This window comes from Gopherus flavomarginatus, chromosome 4 (genome assembly GCF_025201925.1).
Source record: "Gopherus flavomarginatus isolate rGopFla2 chromosome 4, rGopFla2.mat.asm, whole genome shotgun sequence".
Lineage (NCBI taxonomy): Eukaryota > Metazoa > Chordata > Testudines > Testudinidae > Gopherus > Gopherus flavomarginatus.
Genome location: NC_066620.1, coordinates 131,778,185 through 131,800,453, shown reverse-complemented (window position 1 = coordinate 131,800,453; position 22,269 = coordinate 131,778,185). Strand labels below are relative to the sequence as shown.

Below are 22,269 nucleotides of genomic sequence, written 5' to 3'. Positions count from 1 at the left end.
TTTTCTGATATAGCTGTAAAACTAATCTGAAAAGTTTTCAAAATCAATCACTTAAAAAATGTATAGTGTGTACCTTCTAAAAGTGAAACCTACATCTCTCTCTGAGTTGTGAAGAAATGTATCTAGGTTAATAACCAACAGGAATGCATTCTTATGTAGAAATCAGTGATTAAATTGAGTCTTCCTGACTAGTGATTTAAATTGGTTTGATTTAAACCAAATCCACCCTGCATACACTACTCAAAACTTGCTATGAGATGCACTGAGATTTAGGAATATCTTTAGATTGGTTAACCAAGAAATAATTGTTTTAAAAGTTCATAAAACAATTTTATGGATTGTCAAAGCTTGTTAACTTAAACTGTGAGGATTTAGCAGTCTAGAGCAAAGTGGGAGGTGGGAGAGAAGTTGGTCAGCTAAACTACCTGTCAGACAGTAATGGACTTCCTAGAATTTGTGCTTGGCAGCTACAAGGATATTCAGAAATGTGCATTTTAATTTGATATAGTTTAACCAAGAAGCCCAGCATAATTTTATAGATTGGGTAGCATTTTCTTAATAAATTGTTTAATTTAAATGTGCCCTAAAGCAGTACTGATGGAATTGAAGCTGCTTTTTTAAACTTACAAATACTGAATGGTGTTCTGGTTGTTGGGATGTTTACTGCATAAATATATTGGTTAAGTGTAATAGGAAGTTTGTAAGGAAAAATAAGCAGGAAGGGAAGAATGACCCTAGATAATCCCCTTCTCTACGAACATTTGAGGGAGATTGAGGCAGTGCCAAGACATAATGTCCTCTGCACATAGGAATTTTTAAATTTGCTAGAGTTGTTTCAAAGTAAGACTGTTGGTGTTGGGTAGTGGGGAGATATGGAGCAAGCAGACTTAGGTAATGGTTACATTACAGAGCTTACTTACAGTGGTGCTGCTGTAGTGCTCCTAGCCTAAGAGGCAAGCGCCTACTAGTGTCAGAAGTTAAGGTACCATCAGGTGATTAGTCTTTAGTGTAAAATGGACATGCATGAAGAACATTTGTTTTAAAACTCTTTTCCCTCATGCCTTAAGTGTTATTGCAGAATAACTTTCTCTTCAAGAAGGCTGTTTTGTCACTCTACACAACTGGTGAGACTCCCTGAGGGAAGAACTACAGGTGCCAGAACCTGGGTAAGCACTGTTACACAGGGTACTGCAACCAGATCTGAGAGAGAGTGCAGCAGAAATCCACCCAAGAGAGGTAAAGGCACAAGGCCTGATCTCTTGAGTGGTAATAAGGGGCACCTAGACCAGAAAATGAACAGAGTGGCAGTTAGATAAGTAACTGACAGGAGATGCAGATTAATATATTCAGTTGAGGAACTAAATTAAGTCTGTTTTCTAGTTTTTTATAGATATTTCATCACCTTAGACTTTAAAAACAAAAACAAAAAAATAAACACCTGCTGTGCGTTTGATTCCTTCATTTCAGATAATTGATTATAGAAGACTGAAGTAATATAGATGGTAGACTACATAAAATGGGTTGCTGGAAGTGTTTAGTGCCGAGTTCAGAGTTCAACTGAAAGTTACTGCTCTTTTCTTTAAAGGTTTAATTCTCAAATTAATTTTTCTTCAGTGGCACACTTCCTGCTTCTTTCTCATTTGAGTTCAATTTTGTACTGGCATTATACATAGATGAATGGGTTTTTACTGCTAAACTGGAATTTGGCATTAATTTCATAGTTGTGAAACACTTTATTTCAGTGTGCCACCATCCTCTGATTACTCAATTTATTGCCATTAAATTCAAGTTTTCAGTGTTACGGTCAGGTGAAGTAAATGGTGTGTGGTGGCTTGCCGGTTACATTTTTATATGTTGTCATTCATTAAGAAACGAGTTGGTGTTTAGTGGTGGCTGTAGTTAACACTGATCACTTATAGAAGAGATTTATATATATGGATGCATAGCTTTTTTATGATGAAGCTATCAAATGTTTAGCTTTACCAAGTTTCAGTAGCTATGGATCTTAACACCTTTTTTTTTGTGGTTTGCATTATTTGAAATCCAACTTCCATGGAAGTTACGCATGAGATAAATGTAGGAGAAGTTCTGGGAGTCTAAAGTTTTAGTATGACGTTTTGTTTAGAGATCAGCAATGTGTACCAGTGGCCAGTATATTTTTTGTGCTAAAGCTTAAAAATAGTGTTCTAATAGTAAATATTCTCTGCAATATGGTGTATAAGTTAAATTTCGGTCTTAATTGACCAGGGTTCACTTTATTCATTGAAACTCGTTAGTGTGTTGGGGTGGAGACACAACCTGTCCTAGTGCATCATCCTGTGGTTACCAGGGCATTATAATCCAGTGGCTTATCCTATGTGGATTACACTTTTTTTAATCCTGCCCCACAGAAGGTTAACCTAAATAAGTTACTAATGTTCATGTCATGAAGCTGCTTAAAGTGGCACTAAAAAACTTGATTTGTGGTAAGACAAGGTGGGGGGGGGATTGGTTTTTATTTAAAAAAAAAAAAAAAAAAGCCAATGGCTTGTTCACAGAGATTTAGACAACAACATCCTGTACTACTCCTGTATGCCAGTTATCACGGATCATGTCACTAAAACTAGATGTTAATCTCATTTGAAATGATGATCAGAGTTCTATTGTTCTAAGCTCTGTCCAGATATATAAACAGTCCTTTCCCCAAAGAGCATACAGTTGAGACAAAGGAAATATACCCCTTTCTGTGAAATGGGGAACTGAGGCACAGATTAAATGACTTGCCCAAGGTTACATGGCTGGTTTTTCTTAGTAACAACCTAGTGGTTTTTTATCTCTAGTCTAGACCATGGTTCTTCAGAAGTTTATAGCACTTGTTCACACTCAAGGAAGCTGGAACTTTGTATGAAGAATATTGCTTGAAATGCGCTCTAACTGAAACTTCTGTAGCTCAAATGCAGGTTGTCCATCTCTAATCAAACTAGTCAAGTTTGCTAAGTAGTTGCTGTGACTATAAATGGAAGTTTCTATAATTTAATTATAACATAAAAACATTGCAGGTATTTTTACACGTTCGTTTTCGATGTTGCTTCTTGTCTTATTTCCTGGTAAAATGGGAATGGAAGGATTGTCAATATTTACAGTGCACAAGCAAATAAATACTCCTCATCTTTCATCTCCAAGAATGTCTGAAGTGTTAATATTTGAAACCACAATTGGGTAGCTAAACTGTCTTGTTGAACAGATGTGTAAGCTGTTAGTTTGTGACATGCCATGGTGAATTAGCAGGTGAGAAAAGGATTCCTGACTACCAGTTAATGCCAGAGGGTGTTGTCTACAAATTACAAGGAACTAGTGCCATTGGATGTGGAGGAATGAGTGGTTAGCTGAGCTGAAGAGTACCTGCTGCAAAAATGTAAGGGAATTGGTTTATGAATCTCCTCTAGCCAAGTATGGAAGCAACTAATTAACCAAGTGTGGCTGTATACTTCTCCAGAGGAAGAAGCCGTTGTGATTGCTTTAAATCCATATGCAGTGTCAATTAAGCCATGGAGACTTAAAAACAAAACTGGTGGAAACCAGCTAGCTGATGTGTAAACTCAAACTGGGGCAGTAAACTACCATTTACCAAAACTAAATGTGAAGGTGTTAGAAGTGATATTTCTTGTGGTTTACCGTTTTAATATAAAGTCTTCATCATAAAAATGATACCATACCTTAACTATAGAATTAAATTGAATTCTGTGGCAGAAATCGCTTGGTGTTTAAATTAGATTTAACTTACTGATTTCTTTTATAGGTTTGAGTGGGACAAACTTTTGGAGAATGTGCATTGTTTGATCATAAGTGTGACAAAAACTGACAAGCAGGAAGCTTATGTACTCAGGTAAGCCAGTATTCCAACAAACTGTTTTACACAAGCATATACATAATTATATTCTAAGAAGTAGTCATTCCTAGTTCTAGTCTCCAGATTTTTATCTGATGTCTACATCTTGCAGTGTCTCAACTGTAAACATGTTTCACATTTGTGCTCAATTATCATGAATCATTTTATAAAGGTTTTGCACTACTGCTTGTCTTGTTCTGCATCTCAAAGGATTAAGGAACTAGCTTTATATCTGTCTAGTTCTATGATGAATTTACTTGATCAGTAGACATTGACTTGGGATCAGTAGAAATCTCCCACATTAAGGGTTCATGAAACATGTACAAGGATTATGTTCAGCAGTGTGTGGGAAGACTAACTGAAAACTTAATTTCAAAGCTAGCTTTATTGCATCTACATGAAATATAGAAATCAGGCTAATTGCTCTGGAAAGCAAGTATAGCTGCTGAACTAAGGACATCTGTAAACAAATCTTCAGATTCCCTGAAATCTCTGGAATTCCTCCCCCCTGGTTTCTGCAGCTGTGCTGTATGAATCTTGAATGACTTATACTAAGACAAATCTTCTGAACTTTCTCTGCTTTCAGCTGCTGCCACACATTCCAAAAAGTGAGAGGCAAAAACACTTGCCTGCCTGTTTTGTGTATAACTCTAGATTTTAACTTTTTTAAATTTTTTAGTCAAATGAAAGGTGTGGAAATAAAGGTTGATTTCACTCTTTCATTTCACTACAAGGACCACAAACTGCACCTTGGAGGCAGTCCTTCACAGTACACAAGTTTCAGTTTTCATAAATATATTAATCAAAAAATAGCTTGTGAAAAACTCCTGAAGAAATTGTATTAGAAAACCTTCAGCATCTGCAGTCTTGTACTTCAGTGCTGTTTAATCTGTTACGAATCCATGGCTGCAGAAAATACACAACTAGCTAAACTGTGCACACAGCATAACCCCTACTTTTGTCTCTTAAAGGAAAAATGAATCTACAATAATAGTACTCTCCATAAGTGAGCCATCCACAGAGAACAAATATTTGAAGAGGTCTGACATTGCACCAGCAGAAGGGAGTAATAAACATATAGCCAATGTGTATTAAACACTATATCTCCTGGTTCATCTAACAGTGTACTTGAGTATCTGACTCACTGAAGTTCAAGTCTGTCAGTAGTCACTGATTTGTAATGAACATGTGGCTTTAAACACAGATGTTGGCTGTGTGGGCATCTTACATAACACATCTCATGCCATAAATTAAGAGGCAATCTGAATTCTTACTAATTGATTATGAAATGGAGAAGACTGCCTCCAAATAGTATTTAACTCAAGAACAAATTCTGGAACTGGCAAACTACTTTGAAAGGGCAACTTACTTGTTCAGCATGGCTAACAGATTCTGCAAGTTTTTTTCTAAGGTTAATTTGTCAGATAGTGTGATCTTAAATCCAAAGGATCAGACCAGGTTAGTAACTGAAACTTCTGTAAATTTATCCATGATTAAAGGCTGCAGCATCTCATTAGTATATGCCATTTGAACTAACTTTCATTGTGGCTGACAAATGTCCAGTTCTCAATTTAGTTTTCATATTCAGCTTCTTTAACCCATGGTTCTGTTTAAAGGTATATTGATGATCTTTAGGTATATATTCCTAATTCTGGAATGTCACTATGGACAGACACTAATCTATAGCCTTCTGGCTACTATATATTCACTGGCAGATACCGTAAAATACAGTTCTGTCCAGGCTGCTCTGCTTTCCTTGATCTAATTTTTCACTAATTTGCTTTTTCAGCTGAAATGTGTGGGGCCCAAATTGTCACGTATACGAGTGCCAGAGGAGTATAAGTGGCTGCTTAAAGGGGCATCATTTGAACTTCTAGAGCAGTTTAAAGGAGACCATAGTGTAAATGAAAATACAAGGTTTGCCCAAACCATGCCTTGAAGACAGTATACAGTCTGTTCTCTTTGGTGGCTGTGCAGTCTCTGCGTTCTTCACAGAAATATCTGCACTGTTCTAGATACAAACTTCCTCCTATCTAGCTTGGGAAATAAGCAGCAATTGGTAGGTATATAATATTGATAAAAAGCTAGTCTTCAGAGAAAAATCCATGGTTGGAAGGGCTAGGGACAGTGAGGAGTTTCTAAAGTATATTGGAAACAAGAAATCCTACCAATTGTATAAGCCTATAAGTGGTAAATAATGAGGATAGGGCAGTCATATATAGGAACATAAACATAAGAATAGCCATACTGGGTCAGACCAATGGCACTGCTCTACAGCCAAAATGTTTCTGAAATAAATGTAGTCCAACTTTACTAATTCTGGGTCACTGAACGAAAATGATGCTTAAAATTGTTGATTGGCTCTAGTTTTCAAGATATGCTATTGGGTCGGTATATATGACCTTTGACTTGGGAATGGCAGAGGATAAGTGAGTTATAAAGGGAAGGGATCTCAATTTAAACCAGAAATGACTAAAATACATCTTTGACTGGATCTATGAATAAATCTATGACTGGGTTTGGACAGTACTTGCTTTTTAGGCAAAACAATGAATGATGCAACTGAAGCTGGTATTGCGTCATACATTATACAAATTGCATCATGTTATTCCTAGAAGTCATGGATGATGCAGTCATAACGAAGCTTTCATCACTCTGCTCAACAAATTGCCCTATATCAGCTCTAGAAATCAGTGTTGTGCTCTCTTATTTGTCAGGGTTTGATTTTGCAAAGGGACAGTTTTTTGTTTAGCCAAAGTGAGCAGAGATGCCTCGTACTTGTGTGAACAGTGCAGATAACTTCTGCTATGTTTGTGGTGAAGTGACTTTTGCATCACAAAAGCGCAGTATAATCACTATGGTTAAGAGAGCCTATCGCCTTTATTTTGGCTGCAAAACTGGAGATCAAGACAAGAGGTGGGCCCCACACATATGCTGCAACACTTGTGCAACAAATCTTCGCCAGTGGTTGAACAGGAGAAGGAAATCTATGCCTTTTGCAGTGCCAATGATTTGGAGAGAGCCAACAGATCATCCCAGCCATTGTTACTTCTGCATGGTGCCTCCAGTTAGGAAAGGTGTGTCAAAGAAGAAAAAGTGGACTGTGCATTATCCAAACATTCCATTAGCTATACACCCAATACCCCATGGAGAAGGACTGCCGGTTCCTAATGCACCAGAATCATTCTCACTTGAGTCAGACAAGGAAGAGGATGAAACTTCTGGTCCTGAACCATCAATGTCACAGGACCCACATTTTCTCCCATCCTCCTCCTCTGAACCACACCTCCTAACACAAGGTGAACTGAATGACCTTGTCAGGGATTTGGAACTACCCAAGAGTAAGGCAGAGCTGTTGGACTCCAGACTACAGCGGTGGAATCTCCTGGCGGGCTATCAGGGCAAATGGAGCCCATCAATGCTTGCAGACTATTGCTGGACAGTGAGAAGAGATGCTCCATTTAATGAATACAAGAGACAAGCCAAGAAACGCTGAGTAGACACTGAATAGGACTAAACTATGTACATAATAGTTTTTTGCCTTTTGTTTCATAATAAATTTTATTTTTAGAACCCTTTTGCTGATTTTTAAAGTGTTACACAAACAGGACAGGTGAAATTATCATGTAAAGCAACCATAAACACATGAAAAGACCTAGGCTTACAATTTATGATTAAAACTCTATCTACACAATATACATAGACATAAAATGTAAAAACTTAAATATCTTAGAAACAGTAGCCAATCAGTTGTTTTAATTGTCATATTTGAATTCAGCACATCAAAATACATAATAAATATCACATTTTATGTCTAAAGCAGACGACTTCTCAAAAATTATAGACCAGTGTGGTCTGTTTAGTCCAGTATTCTATTTTCCAACAGTGGCAAATGCCAGATGCCTTAGAGAAGGAAACAAATATTTGATGATGGGATCTTCAGTGTAGGAGAGAGAGGTATAAGAACATCCAATAGTTGGAAGAACGTGGACAAAATTCAGACTGGAAACAAGGTGTAAATTTTTAACAGGGTAATTAACAGTTGCAACAACTTATCGAGGGCTGTAGTGGATTTACCACCAAGCGCAATTTTGAAATAAAGATTGGATGTTTTTGATAGATACATGCTCCAGTTCAAACAGGAATAATTTTGGGCAAGTTCTGTGGCCTGTGCAGATTAGGTCAATCACAATGATCCCTCTGGCTTTGGAATCTAAGACTTTTATAAAAAGCAGTGAGATTTTGTTCTGGCCCACTTCATTTCTTCAGTGCCTGTATATAAAGCTAATTAGTCTTAAAATGGAATTGCTCTTGTTTCAGGAAAGCCTTTCGGTAACTAATTAAAGCTGTAGTCCAAATTCCGTACTTGGAATTTCTGGGAAAATGTATAGACTGCTTGTACTGTAGTCTTAGCTTCTAGGGTAGCAAGACATTTCACCCACTGTTATAGTGAATAATAATGAAACCAGCCAAAAATGTTTCCTAAAGAAACAAAGCATTTTCAGGCAAGGAAAGTTACTTTTTTAGCCAAAGATGAATTAGATACAGTGGTCAAACTAATATAACCTGAAACAAATACTGAGAACATGGGCATTATGGATCTGATTAGTCAAATTGAACAGTCTGAGATTTACTGGTGCCTTCTTACATGAATGCTGACATTGTTTTCTGATAGCTGTATTTACTAATCAAGATTTGTGTATATATTATGCGTCTTGGAATGCTCAAATACTGAATTGTACATAAATGCTTGCCTATTTTTGTTAATGCTTTTTCATATGCAGTTGCAGCAAGTAAACAGTAAATTATCCAGCTGCTGCTTGTATCTGGTACGTGCTTATCCAGAAAAGGCATAACTATTATTCACAGTTGTGAACGCAAATTCCACACACTTGAACTAAAGAATCTTGATTTCTTATCGACATCTCAGGCCAAGACTTCAAAAAGTGACTGACTTTTGGATGTTCAAGTTGATATCTTGAATAAATCTGATTTTCAGATTGTTCCTGATTTTTCTGATTAAATCAGGCCCTTTCTAGAAAGTCTGAGCACCCAAAAATAACTAGCCACATCTGGAAATCTTGGCTGAAATCTTTCTCTGATTTGTCATATGTGGTGCAAAGACCTATTGCAGCAGCTGGCTTTGTACACTGTAGTTACCTACTTAGCATTGATAAGCTTGGCTCTAGTGTGATGGAATTAGTAAAATCCAGGGGTGGGCAAAATACAGCCCATGGGTTGGATCCAGCTCATCTAACATTTCTGTCCAGCCTCCTCTGCCCCTTTGTGATCTGAGTCCAGGCTGCTAAAAGTCCTGCGGCACAGAGGGGTGCTGAGGCAGGCTGCCTGCCTGCTGTGGCCGCACACTGCTCCCGGAAGCAGTTGGCTGCTGCTGGCATATCTCTGCGTGTCCAATTGGCCAGTTTCTGACCAATGGGAGCTGTGGGGGTGGGCAGTGCACAGACCCACTGGCCCCCTCCCCTCCAAGGGGTGCCCAGAGATGTGCCAGCAGTAGCCGGCCACAGCCACTTCCAGGAGCAGCATGGGCCACAGCAGGCAGGTAGCCTGCCTGAGACCTGCTGCGCCACCGGCTGGGAGCTGCCTGTGGTAAGCACCTTGCGGCCAGAGCCTGCATCTCATGCCCACACCCCTTCCCCAGGTCAGAACCCCCTCCTGCATCCAAACTCCCTCCTAGACCCTGCACCCCCATTTGCTGCCCGAGCCTGGAGTCCCCTCCTACACCAAACTCTGCCAGACTCCGTACTCCCTCAGTTAATATAGTAGTAATGTGCGGTCTGTGACAACTTACCAAAATTCATGGAGTGGCCCCTTGCAAAAATTATTGCCCACCCCTGGTCTAATCATTGCTCTCCAAATCCTGCCACAAGTTTATTTTGTACATAAGTTTAATGTGTATTTACTGTAACCCTTGTTGAAGGTGCTGCACAAAGATCTAAACCACCAATCCATTTTTAATATAAGACATTTTCTTTTTTTCAGTGAGAGTAGCATGTTTGTCTCCAAGAGACGTTTCATTTTGAAGACATGTGGTACCACCCTCTTACTGCAAGCACTGGTTCCCCTGTTGGAGCTTGCTAGGGAGTACAGTGGGTTTGACTCAATTCAGGTAAGCTGCCAGAAATACAACTAACAGATTTGGTGCAATGTAGTACTAAAGACCTTTGAATTCGTTTTCACATGTAGTCTTTCACAACTTCCATGAACTCTACTTCCTTTAATGATGTGATCTCCTCTCCTATAACTTTCATACCTTTCTGTACCAAGATGGCATTCATAAATCCTGTATGTACTTTTTAACTTTGTTCCTTTTTTTAAAAAGGACATGGTCAAATTATCTTAATACTTCTCAAATGTAACTCAGAATTTGAAATAAGATTGCTTCTTTAGTCTTTAAGAAACATTTTCCCTTGTGTATTCACTGGATTTTATTGTAAATTTGTTAGTGAGAGCTAAGATGTTGCTTATGTGGATTTAGCTCTGAGGAAAACTCTAGATTCTACATGATTCTCCCTCCTTTTAAGAGTGGGGGTGTGTAGAGGAATCACATGGAATTTGCAAACAATAAAAGAAAGCAGAAGTGAAAACTTGAGGCCCATCAGTCTAATCTTTAGCCTTTTACATTTAAAAAAATTAACAGATAAAGTAGCTATTCAAAGATCTGTATTGACTGAATGCTCTTTTGCCTCATTTGGTATAGGAAACCTGATAAATTAGCTCCAAATGGGTGCTCCACTTCAGGGGCACATACGCCTCTTGAGGTCTTCATTGAAGATTTTTCTACTAGCAGTGTCTGTTTGACCTGTATGTGTGCCTTATGCCTCCTTATGCTGGACAATCAGGCTGCATAGGGATGCACAGGTAAACTGCCCTCGGTTCTTTTACCACCTTGGCCTGAAATGGAGCTCTAGTGTGCCTCAGCAATTTTGTGTTCTTATAGTTTTGTTAAGATGAGTTAGTTGTTAGCGGTTATAGTTAGTTAATAAGTGTTAGAAGAAAAAGTCTGTTCTCTTGGGGAAGCTTGTCTTCCTGGCAAGGCATGCCTGGCTCCCAGATGTAAATGCTGTCTCTCTTGCTGAGAGGCTATATCTTTGAGTGACAGCCACTCCAAGTGTCTTGCTTGAGGGAATCTCACATGTTCTGGAAGTGCAGTGTCTCACTAGCCCTCAAGTTGAGGATAAAGAACAGGGAGATTAAGCTCAGACTGTTAATGATAGGCCAGTTACTTTGACCATTGTCTTGAGTCAGGTCAGGAGATCCCTCCCCTCCATGCATCTGTCTCCAGACAGATCCAAAGCAGGCTTCCCCTAAGAAGTGAGTCATTGGATGATTCTGAGAGGGCCCCCAAAGAGGAGAGGAGTACCAACTCTTATCTGAAGGACCCTGTTCCAAAAGGCTCAGGTCCCCTGTGAGATCTGTGGTCTCCAGATCCTTGAGCTCTCAATTTGGTACCATTGAAGGATGACTCCTCCAGTACTAGAGGAGTTTGAAAGCCCTGGAGTTCTAGTGGGAGACATGGCTCTTACAGGGTTTCAGTATTCTGTTCTGGGGACAAGGTTGGCAAGCATAAATATCCTGGTCTAGTACCATCAAATTCATCCTTCAATTGGTATCTACCCATTCTGCACCCTCAGTACCAAGCAAGCAGTGGAACAGACTCCATCAGCACCTACATCAGTATGCCCACCATTGGCAGTACCATCAGCTTTGGCTACCATGTCCTCCACTAATGTGTCAGTACTCCTTTCCCTACTCAGACCTGCAGGAGTTCAGATATGCGAGGGACTTGTCCATAACAGATGAGCGGGAATCCCCGCTCCTTGTGGGTACTGAGTCTGTTGATACTGAAACCTCAGTCTCCAGACTGCTACTGTCCCCTGTACTTCAGGACTCACTACATTTTAGCTCAACTCAACTAAGGTCCATTCGGCCACAATATCAGCTTTGCATCTGGCTGAGGGGCTTTCTATATTTTCTCATTCCGTCTCTAAGTTTAATAAGGGTTTGGCAAATCTCTACCCCCAGACCGGAGACCTCACCTCGACCTGAGACCTCAGCCTGGTAGTGAACTGCCTTATGCAACATCCATTCAAACCTGTGGCAAACTGATCTCTTGCATTTGTCTGCGAAGACTCTTTAATAGCCATCTTGTCAGCCTGTAGAGTTGGGGAGATTTCTCCCTTTACAGTATTCTTTAAGGATACAGTTTGTTTATGCCCACATCCTATTTTCTTACCTAAATTTCTGAGTTCTGCCTTATTTAATAACCAATTTATTCATATACAAATGTTTTTCCTCAAGCCACAACTCTCTGCAGGAGTCCTGTTTCCATACCCTGGATGTTAGAAGGGCTCTTGGTCCTTTCACTTAGATAGGACCAAGCAATTTTGAATGTCACTCAGGCTGTTCATGTCTTTTGCAAATAGTCTGAGCAGAAATCCTGGATACCTTGGATCTATCAGGATGGATATCTAGATGTATTGTCTCTTGTTAAACTGCAGATGTTCATCCTTCTGAAGGGGTGATAGCACATTCTGCCAGGTCACAAGCAAACATCCACAGCATTGCTTAAGAATGTACAAGTGTCTGAGATAGGTAGGGCTGTTACATGGGCTTCAGTACAAACATTTTTGAAGTACTGTGCTTCAGTTTAGTCCATGCTGTCAGATGCGATGTGGCTCTTGGTATTGCAGTAGTATCTTTACTTGTGGATCTAGTTCCAAAGCTGCCTCCCTCCCTTTGGGGGAAACTGCTCAGAAGTCACCTGAAGTGGAGCAGTACTCAAAGTAATAGTCACTCATCTTGTGCAGTAACTGCAGTTCTTCAAGATGTGTGCATCTATGGATGCTCCACTACCTGCCCTGCTTTCCCCTTTGCTTGTTCTCTGTGGAGACCTTCAGGTGGAGAAGGAACTGAAGGAAGTTTGCCTGCACATCTCTGTATAGCCTCTGACATGAGAAGGCATAGGGCAGAGGCCAGATGGGCACTGCAGGCAGAAAAATCTCTGCTCAAGGGCTCGAGAGGCATAGGCACACCCTAAAGTGGATCACCCATGGGGGGGGACATCTCAAGGGACTGCAGTTACTCTAAGATGAATAACCTCTTCTTTACTGATTCGTTTAGTAATGGTGAGCGTTTTGCATCTAATTATCCTCTTAGTTGCTGTCCAACTAGAATGTAAAAATCTCTAGAATAGTACCCAGGCATACTAAATATCAAAGTTGACTTTATTTTTCAGAGCTTCTTTTACTCACGTAAGAATTTCATGAAGCCTTCCCACCAGGAGTACCCACATAGGAATTTCCAGGAAGAAGTAGAGTTCCTTAATGAAATTTTCCCAAGTGAGTTAATGGAATTGTCATTGTCTGTGTATTAAGAGCATATGTTATGTATTCAGTTAAGTCTGACAAATAAATTACCGATTCTTCCTGTTGCAGTCATGACATCCTGCACATGCTGAGTGGCTCTAAGTTGTGAAAACATTATTGTAGTTTGGGTAGGCAAACTTTTTGGCTCGAGGGCATCATCTGGGAATAGGAATTGTATGGCAGGCCATGAATGCTCACAAAATTGGAGTTGGGGTCTGGGGTGCAACTGGGGATGAGGGGCTTGGGGTGCAGGAGGGTGCTCTGAGCTGGGATTGAGGCATTCAGAGGGTGGGAGGGGGATCAGGGCTGGGGTTCAGGCATATAGGGAAGCTTGGGATGCAGGCTCCAGGTGGTGCTTACCTCAAGTGACTCCTGGAAGCAGAGGTATGTTGTGTGTCTATCCCGTACCCCCTCCCCGCCTGCTCCTACGCGGAGGCATGGCTAGGTGGATCTGCACACTGCCCCATCTGCAGGCATCACCCTTTCAGCTCCCATTGGTTGTGGTTCCTGGCCAATGGGAGCTGTGGGAGCGGTGCTTGGGGTGCAGGCAGTGTGCAAACCAGAGCCCCCTGGCTGTCTCTACGTGAGGAGCTGCAGGGGGGGACATACCACTGCTTCCAGGAGCTGCATGGAGTGTCCCCCAACCCTGCTCCCCAGCAGAAACTCAAGGGCCGGATTAAAACGGCTGGCGGGCTGTAGTTTGCCCACCCCGTTGTAGCTTTTCACAGTCAGTACAGGCTATCTCAGACTGCTCCACCTCTGAACCAAAGACTGTACCAGCTGATTTCCTGCCTAGGGTACATTAGGGATTGCATAACCTAGAAAACATAAATTTGAACTTTGAACTGGTAGTACTTCAGGATTAAAGACCTTGGCATGCCTACCCACAGTGCTGCTCTACTGGCTGGGAATATAGCTGCTTCGCTGTGGACAGGATAAGAAGTAAGCGACTTAAACTTCAGCAAGGAAGATTTAGGCTAGATATTGGGAAAACTTCCTAACTGGAACAAGGTAACTAAGAGGTGGTGGGATCTGTCAGATTTTTAAGAACAGGTTAGACAGTCACCTGTCATTAGTGGTCTAGATAATGCATAGTTCTGCTTCAGGGCTGGGGACTGGACTAGATGACCTTTGAGGTCCCTTCCAGTCCTATGTTTGTGATTTGTGGAGTTTTGATATGCTTAAGCCATCAGTGTTAAAATCTTAGAGCTCCTCAAACAAGTGGCCACTGAGGATACCCGGCCTAATAACTACAGCAAGGTGGCTACTACTGTATATTTCTAAGGTCCTAGTAACTTTTTAAAAAAAGCATTCAGGTTTAGTCTTACACTGAAGGGGCTCTAAATCTTTCATTGTGAGGTTCCATGCTGTCTGTTAATGACATGTTTGATGTGGAACATGCTGGCATCATAAACTCAGCCTGGGATCTGATAATTGAGCTAGGTTCTTTGTCACCACTGGCAAGCTTCTATAGCCCACAATACGTCCAGCTGGGAACTTGTAACACCCCACTGTCGTGAGTGAGGTGAGGTATGCAGAATAATTGAGTGGGAAGTAGTAAACAATGCTTTTGACCTAAAAGATAGAATAGAATCGAGCTGACGTTTAGTGGTGGTGGCTCTGTAGGTTTCAGAAACAGAAAGCAGTGTAATCTTATTAATGTTAGATGACATTCTGAATGCACCCAGGGAGCAAATGGGAGTAAAAGGTGCCAGTTTTGCACTGTTCAAAGTAGAACCACAGATGTACTAAGCTAGGTAGCTTACAAAATTCAAAATGCTTTGAAAATACTTTAAATATTCTCAGTTAACTTCTAGTCTCCTTTTACTTTTTAATATATTGATCCTGAATGATAGACTATACACCCTTATATTAACGTATTCAGTTGCTGAGCTAGTGTACTTCAGGTATGTTTTGTTATAGTGAACAGCTAGCTTGTGAGCCTGCTGTTTAAAGACATAGCCTGTAACTGTGTATCCTAATGGGTCACAGGTCTGTTTTTAATTCCCATTGCCCTTATAAATAAAACGTACTAAAGATGTTCCAGAAAGGTTAGACCTAAAACAGAAATGATGGGTTTGTGTGACAGTCTGTTAGAAAAGAGAAAAATAAACTCTCTCAACTACCTCTGATACTATATGTAGAGTGGCCTTATCTATAGGATTACAAGAACAGGTGTAGTGTGCCAAATAGATGGGTAATAGACCATTTTAAATGTCCCATAAATGATTATTGCATTGTCCTTGTTAAAAATAGAAATTAGGTTAATCCTTCACTGAGAAGGGAATCAGCTGTGGTGCATTATAAATAGACTTTTCTTCTGTCCCAAATAGATGGAGCAGCTTATTGCATGGGGCGTATGAATTCTGATTGCTGGTAGGTATATTTTTAAGATTTTGAAATCTGTTTTCTAAAGTACAGGTCAGTATGAAGTGCTGCTAGTATAATACAGAAATGATTGTATTTTAAACAGGTATTTGTACACTCTGGATTTCCCAGAAAGTCGGGTAACCAATCAGCCAGATCAGACACTGGAAATTCTGATGAGCGAGCTTGATCCAGTAGTTATGGACCAGTTCTACATGAAAGACGGTGTTACTGCAAATGATGTCACTCGTGTAAGTCTGGAGTTTAAATTTTATATAGGATGGTCAGAATTGAGCAACTGTAGCTTGACCGAGCAACTGTAGCTTGACCTAGCACTTGCTGATTCATAATCTGCTCCCTGTGGTAGGGAAAGATTAATAGGGAAAATGCCATGGCAGACAAATACTTCAGACTCTCTCTCCCAGAGCCAAAAGAAGTTGAATTCTGGAGACAACTAATTTTTGCAGAAGAGCACCTTTCCCCTCTAGTGTCCCTATTTCAGGTCACTGAAAGCATTGTACCATCTGTTGGAAATTGCTGATGGCAAGCTCTTACTGGTGGTCTGGAAAAGAGGTGAAAGAGTTCCTTAGGAGAAAAAGGATATGAACCCACTGAATGAGACTGAAATAGACAGAACGTAAAACTGAAGAGATGGAGACTGGCAAAAATAAAAAGAATGGATAAGTCAGTAGTTTAATTTTAGTTGAACCATATGGCTGTCAGTCTAAAACTCAGACAAAACTTCTCCCCTAGAACTGTGGAAGTTTAAAAAAAAAAAAAAATCCTCTTAAGGTGAAAGTTGAAGTTACCCCTTCTGATAACAAAATTTAGGTATTAATTCCATCTTTTGTGACCCTTACATCCCTCCTAAAATTTTTGACTCTGGTAAAAAGACAGTCACTGCTTCTCACTGAAATATTCATAGGACTTTAAACAGATGGCTTTTAAGTGAATGACTATATAGTGCAAGTACTGTCTGGGAGACCTGTACTTTCAGTGAAATAGAACCCTTCCCTTAGAACACGAATAGGGGAGAATGTTGTTCAGATTTCAAAGCAAATCCAAACAGTCCTCATTACCCACTTTGGGACTGCTGGGACTATTAAACTCCATTTTTATCTGTTGCAGTCATAGCTGTAATTGTCAATTACACCCTCATCCTTAAATTGCTTTTCAGTGAAACATGCAACTGGCACTAAGAATTAGTATGAAAATACATTAAAGATTTAAGGGAAAGGGGTCAGGCCACCTTGATTTCTGGGGCAGGTGTTCCTACAGGACTAGGGCTAGAAAGAAAGCAAGTCTTTGTATAATGGGCCTCTAGTTGATAAATTTCTTCTTTCCATGTCTGAGCAAGAATTCTGACATCCCTTCTGAGCCTGGTCTCTTAAATTGGAGTTCACTGACTTTGTATTCTACAAATCTGGTTACCAAAGTATGGAAGTTCATTGGTACATACTTTGCACTTTATAACTTTACTTCTGCGTTTCAGGTGAGTGGAATTCGTGACCTGATACCAGGTTCTGTCATTGATGCTACAATGTTCAATCCTTGTGGGTATTCAATGAATGGGATGAAATCGGATGTAAGTTTCATACTTTTTCTGCTATCGAGTATTGACACCTAAAGCATTGTTAGGTTTCTATGAATGATTCTAATTAACGTTTTCTGTCTTCCTCAGGGAACTTATTGGACTATTCACATCACTCCAGAACCAGAGTTTTCTTACGTTAGTTTTGAAACAAACGTTGGTCAGACATCCTATGATGAGCTGATTAGAAAGGTTGTAGATGTTTTCAAGCCAGGAAAATTTGTTACCACCCTTTTTGTTAATCAGGTAAGTCTCCTTTCGCTAGCTGGCAACTAAATAAGGTAATTTTAGACATAGATGCCAACTAAATAAAATCTCCTTGCTTTAAAATCATTTATTTCCCTTCTCCATTTCCTATAATTTCCATTTACATTAATTTGAACAGTAGCTGCTTTGGGCTAAAGAGAAGAAGCAATCGTTGGGGTCCAGTCTTCATAATTTTGGCATACAGTAACTCCCCACTTAACGTTATGTTCCTGAAAAATGAGACTTTAAGTGAAATGATGTTAAGCGAATCCAATTGCCCCATAAGAATTAATGTAAATGTGGGAGGGGGAGGGTTTAGGTTCCAGGGCAGCTTCCACTACTCTGCAGGCACCGGGGGTGGGGGGCTCAACCCTCAGCCTGCCCACTCCACCCCTTCCCCCAAACTCCCACCCTTGACCTGCCTCTTCTACCCCCCACCTTCTCCCCCTTTACTTTGCATGCTGCATCCTGGCTCCTCCCTCCCCTCCTCTCTAAACAACACAAGACAGCTGATTGCCATATAGGGAAGGGAGGGGGGAGGTGTGCAGAGTCCTTGCTTCTCCCCCCTCCCTCCTGCCTGGGGCAATCAGCTGGCTTGCTGTGTTTGGGAGGCAAGGGAGGGAGGGGGCACCTGCATGCTGAGTCCTCTCCCTTCCTCCAAAACGCTGTAAAGGAAAGCACTGATCTGTGGGGTCTGCTGCAGGGAGGGGGTCATAGGGAGGCTGCCAGCTGTGGAGAAAGCAGGCAGCCAAACAATGTAAGAGTGGATCATTGCACAACTTTAAATTAGTATGTTCCCTAATTGATCGGCAATGTAACAACATGAAGCAGGATGACTGAGGAGTTACTGTATATCAAACACAAAACTTAGAAGTCAGTTAATCTGGACTTCAAGCCAGCGCTCTCTTAATATATCTTCATTAAGAAATTGCTAAAATACAGGAATAATCAAGCTTTAGAATTTTCTCTGGTCATTTTTGAATAGACATTGTGGATATACACTGCTGCCCCTATACAATGCTGTCTTCAAGAGACAAAAAATCTTACTGCATTATAGGTGAAACCACATTATATTGAACTTGCTTTGATCTACCAGAGTGTGCAGGCCCTCCCCATGAGTGCTGCTTTACCATGTTATATCCGAATTCGTGTTATATCAGGTCGCATTATATTGGGGTAGAGGTGTACCTATTGTATGTACTCGATCATAAGCCAACCCCCTACCCCCAAGATGGATAAGTAAAAATGGAAATTTTTTTTATAACCCATCCATAAGCTGTCCCTATAATTCAGGAGTCAGCAAACTTTTTGGTTCTCAGGCCATCAGGATAAGCTGCTGGTTGGCTGAGATGATTTGTTTATCTCGAGCATCTGCAGGCACAGAGGTAAACCTAAGTAAAGTGTCCTGGTGCACCAGCTGCTTACCCTGAGGGGTGGGGACAGCAACTGGTGGGGAAATTTTTGGGAGGGAGAAATTGGGAGTTGGGGGAGTAACCCCTGTGACCACCCCCCACATGACCCCACCCCTAACCCAGGGCCCTCACGCTGTCCCCATCAAATCCCTTCCCACCTTAACTGGGGAGGGCTGCAGCCTGCTCTGGTGGCCCAGAGCTGCAGCTGCTTCAGAGGCTGGGGGCAGAGCAGCAGAAGTGGAGAGACTCAGTTCTGCTGCCTCTTCTTGCTCCCTCTGTTGGGGGGGGAGAGGCTGTCCCACCTCTCCCTCTCTATACCTGTTCATAAGCTGACCCCCTTCTCTAGTGCTTCCCTTTACTAAAAAAATTTGGCTTATGAACAATTATATACGGTAAATAAGAGCTTGATTCTTGGTCACAACTGGCAGTTCTAGAAGCACTGCCTTTGAGTGCTGATCAGGTCATCTAACCTGCATATCTGCTACAGAAGCAATATGAAAGACCTACGGGGCTGGGTAGGAAACAGAATTGTTTCTTAAGAGACTGCAGTGGCTTTCTGCAGCACTCTCATTCAAAGAACCACATTGATAATTGCATCCCAAGAACATGACGCAAACTAGTTTAGAAGTTTGTATCTGCTGAATGTTAATTTAAGTAAGAAAATTCAGAAAATGTAAGAATGTAATTTTTTTTGTTTCTAGAGTTCTAAATGTCGCACAGTGTTTTCTTCTGCCCAGAAGATTGAAGGGTTTAAACGTGTTGATCGCCAGATTGCTCAGTTCAATGATTACAATTTTGTTTTTACCAGTTTTGCCAAGAAGCAGCAGCAACATAGTTGATTAAGAAAAATGAAGAAAAAACGCAAAAAGAGATCCCTTATAGAAGGTGGTGGCTGCTTTCTAGTTAATGATTCAGGGGGCCATGCTTTCCACTACCACCTTGTAGTTGCAGAAAGCCCTAGATGTAATCATAGTATAATCATTTTGAATTGTATGCATTATTATATCAAGGAGTTAGATATCTTGCATGAATGCTCACTTCTGTGTTTAGGTATTCTATGCCACTCTTGCTGTGAAATTGAAGTGCATGTAGAGAAATGTTACTGTATGAGACTTTACAAAGTTTGTAAAAACAACTCAATTAGGATTTCACACAGTATAGCTTTTCTCCAGGTATCACCAAAAATTCCCCACAGACAAGGCTTTCGTCCTCATTAGACATTGGCTTCAGCCTTCTCATCTTGGACAGTTTTTTTGTTAAATTGCTGCCAGATTTTTTCATCTATGCTGTAATTTCAATCTTTAGACCATTTCTTGACAAATTTGTGTGTTCTCTAATGAAATTGATTTCTAAGTCTCATTTCAATGGTTGAATCAAAGTTCTTGCACTTGATAGAAATTTGGCAAGATTGAGAAGAAGTAAAGACTACTACTGATAGGGATGTGGTTTTCTTATTTGAGATACAATAAAAATTACTCTTATTCATAGCTTTAGTCCTTTAAACTCATAGGATTTTGTTCAAGAAAGACTAAAGGGCAATATGCTAAAGCACTGTGGGATAATGCACTAGCCTTTCACTTCTAGAGACTTGGGTTCAAATATTAGCTTAGGTCAAGTTTGGTCTCATCCCATTTACTGCCCAAGTTGATACTGGCTCGTGGGGTAGTGTACATTCAGAGGAGGCCCAGGAAATAATTCGTCAGGATACAGATGCTTTAGCATAGTTGAACTGGTGCTTTGCAAGGCTGTTACTGTTGCTTATTTTTCACCTTTTGTAATCTACTCAAGCTACATGTTTTTAAGACTAACTTACTAAAGCTGGTGCACTCAAATTGGTTTGCAGATGGACCTAGCAAAAAAGATGGTGGGATTTATCAGACTAGCAATGCTAATAAGCTTGGGTCATTCTCAATAAACTGTTAAACATAAACATAAACTTTTTCATTTCCAGTTTTGAGAAAATATGCTATAAACTGGTCTAAATGTCTGTTTTGTCATTCCAAACAAAATCAATGCCTTTATCTTGTGACTGAAAGTCCTGTGGCGTTGTGCATGTGACTAATACTGTATTCGACAGTGTTGTGACTTCACCTGTTTTCCTCCTAACTAATGTGGTGGTTCCTTTGGCCATGACTTGATGGCATTAAGTGAATGCATAGAATAAGAACTGTCTGGGACACCTGGACACAGTGAAATTAAAATGCTATTCATAGAAAATGAGTAAATGTGTAATTCAGTCACTTAGTGTCTATTGACAGATGCAGGCTTTCAAGAGTTGGCATATTTTCAGATATGTTTGCAAATACTGTGGGATTTTAGCAGATGAGACCAAGTTAATAACTACAAATTTGAGACTTCCCTCTTGTCCTCACAACATAGTTTTGACTTTCTGGATTGACGCAGTGATGTTTTTTGTTCCTTCTGTATTTATAAATGAAGCACCTTTTTAGTGTTTCTAAACTAAAATCTGCTTGGTTGGAAATCAAGTGGCTGGAACATTATTTTGACTTATTTTAACCATATTGATGATTGAAGACTTCATTGAAGAAGTTATCTACCAATGTTAACAATTTTCTTCCGTAGATGGCACCCAGTGTTTTTTAGGTGCTTTATATTTTGAGGACCAATATTTTAAGTGGTTTTGTTCTTGAACATTGTTCCAACTGATTTGACATTGTTGGCTTGAGGTCCTATAATACAGACAGACCGAAAATCTTTGAGTAAAGTTGAAAAAAATGCAAATTTATATAAACACGCCTTAGATAGAAAATGAAAGCTGTTGAATGGATTATTAATGAACTATCTTTGGTGATCAGGAGAGGGGGAAGTATGGTTTTATAATTTCTCTATGGTGTTAGACTTTGATAATCTGTACCACAAAACTTAATGCTTCAATAAAAGTTTGCTTAATAAAATGTCTGTAGTGATGATCCAGTATGTTACAAATCACACTTATTATGCTTTTTTGTAGAGCTTAGCTGAAATATCAATCAGATTAATGTATTTATTAGCTTGAATTTACTTGGGGAAATGCACTGTATACATTGAACAGAATATATACTTATAGCCTAAAGGGACAGTACACCAAAACAAGTCAAATGAGATGTTAAGCTGCTGTTACAAAGGTTTAACCTATTCTTTCCAAATAAATACTTACCACATTAACCAAATATCAGTTTCTCCTCTGCTGTCTACCCTATTGTCCAATCCATATATGCTTGATAGCATTAGGAAGTTCATGCCATGAAATATAATTTGGAATTCAAGCCCCTTAATGTTGCAGATTTTGTTAACTCCTCAGCATTCATGATAGTTTCAATAGTATGCTCATCAGACTGACTTTGCAGACTACTGGCTAAAGTTTAAATCTAGTGTACTATCTCTTGAGGTAATGCAGAC

The 22,269-nt window shown here is 40.1% G+C and overlaps 1 protein-coding gene across 1 annotated transcript in view; it reads left to right on the top strand.

Moving 5' to 3' along the window:
- AMD1 (adenosylmethionine decarboxylase 1) overlaps positions 1 to 21,785 on the top strand; it is a 50,427-nt gene extending 28,642 nt beyond the window's left edge. The window contains exons 2-9 of the mRNA XM_050951426.1: positions 3,779 to 3,865; positions 9,869 to 9,995; positions 13,125 to 13,227; positions 15,588 to 15,630; positions 15,728 to 15,872; positions 17,114 to 17,206; positions 17,303 to 17,458; positions 19,572 to 21,785. Coding sequence (XP_050807383.1) covers positions 3,779 to 3,865; positions 9,869 to 9,995; positions 13,125 to 13,227; positions 15,588 to 15,630; positions 15,728 to 15,872; positions 17,114 to 17,206; positions 17,303 to 17,458; positions 19,572 to 19,709 — 892 coding nt within the window. The 3' untranslated portion in view covers positions 19,710 to 21,785. The remainder of the gene's footprint in view (positions 1 to 3,778; positions 3,866 to 9,868; positions 9,996 to 13,124; positions 13,228 to 15,587; positions 15,631 to 15,727; positions 15,873 to 17,113; positions 17,207 to 17,302; positions 17,459 to 19,571) is intronic.
- The last annotated feature ends 484 nt before the right edge of the window (positions 21,786 to 22,269 follow it).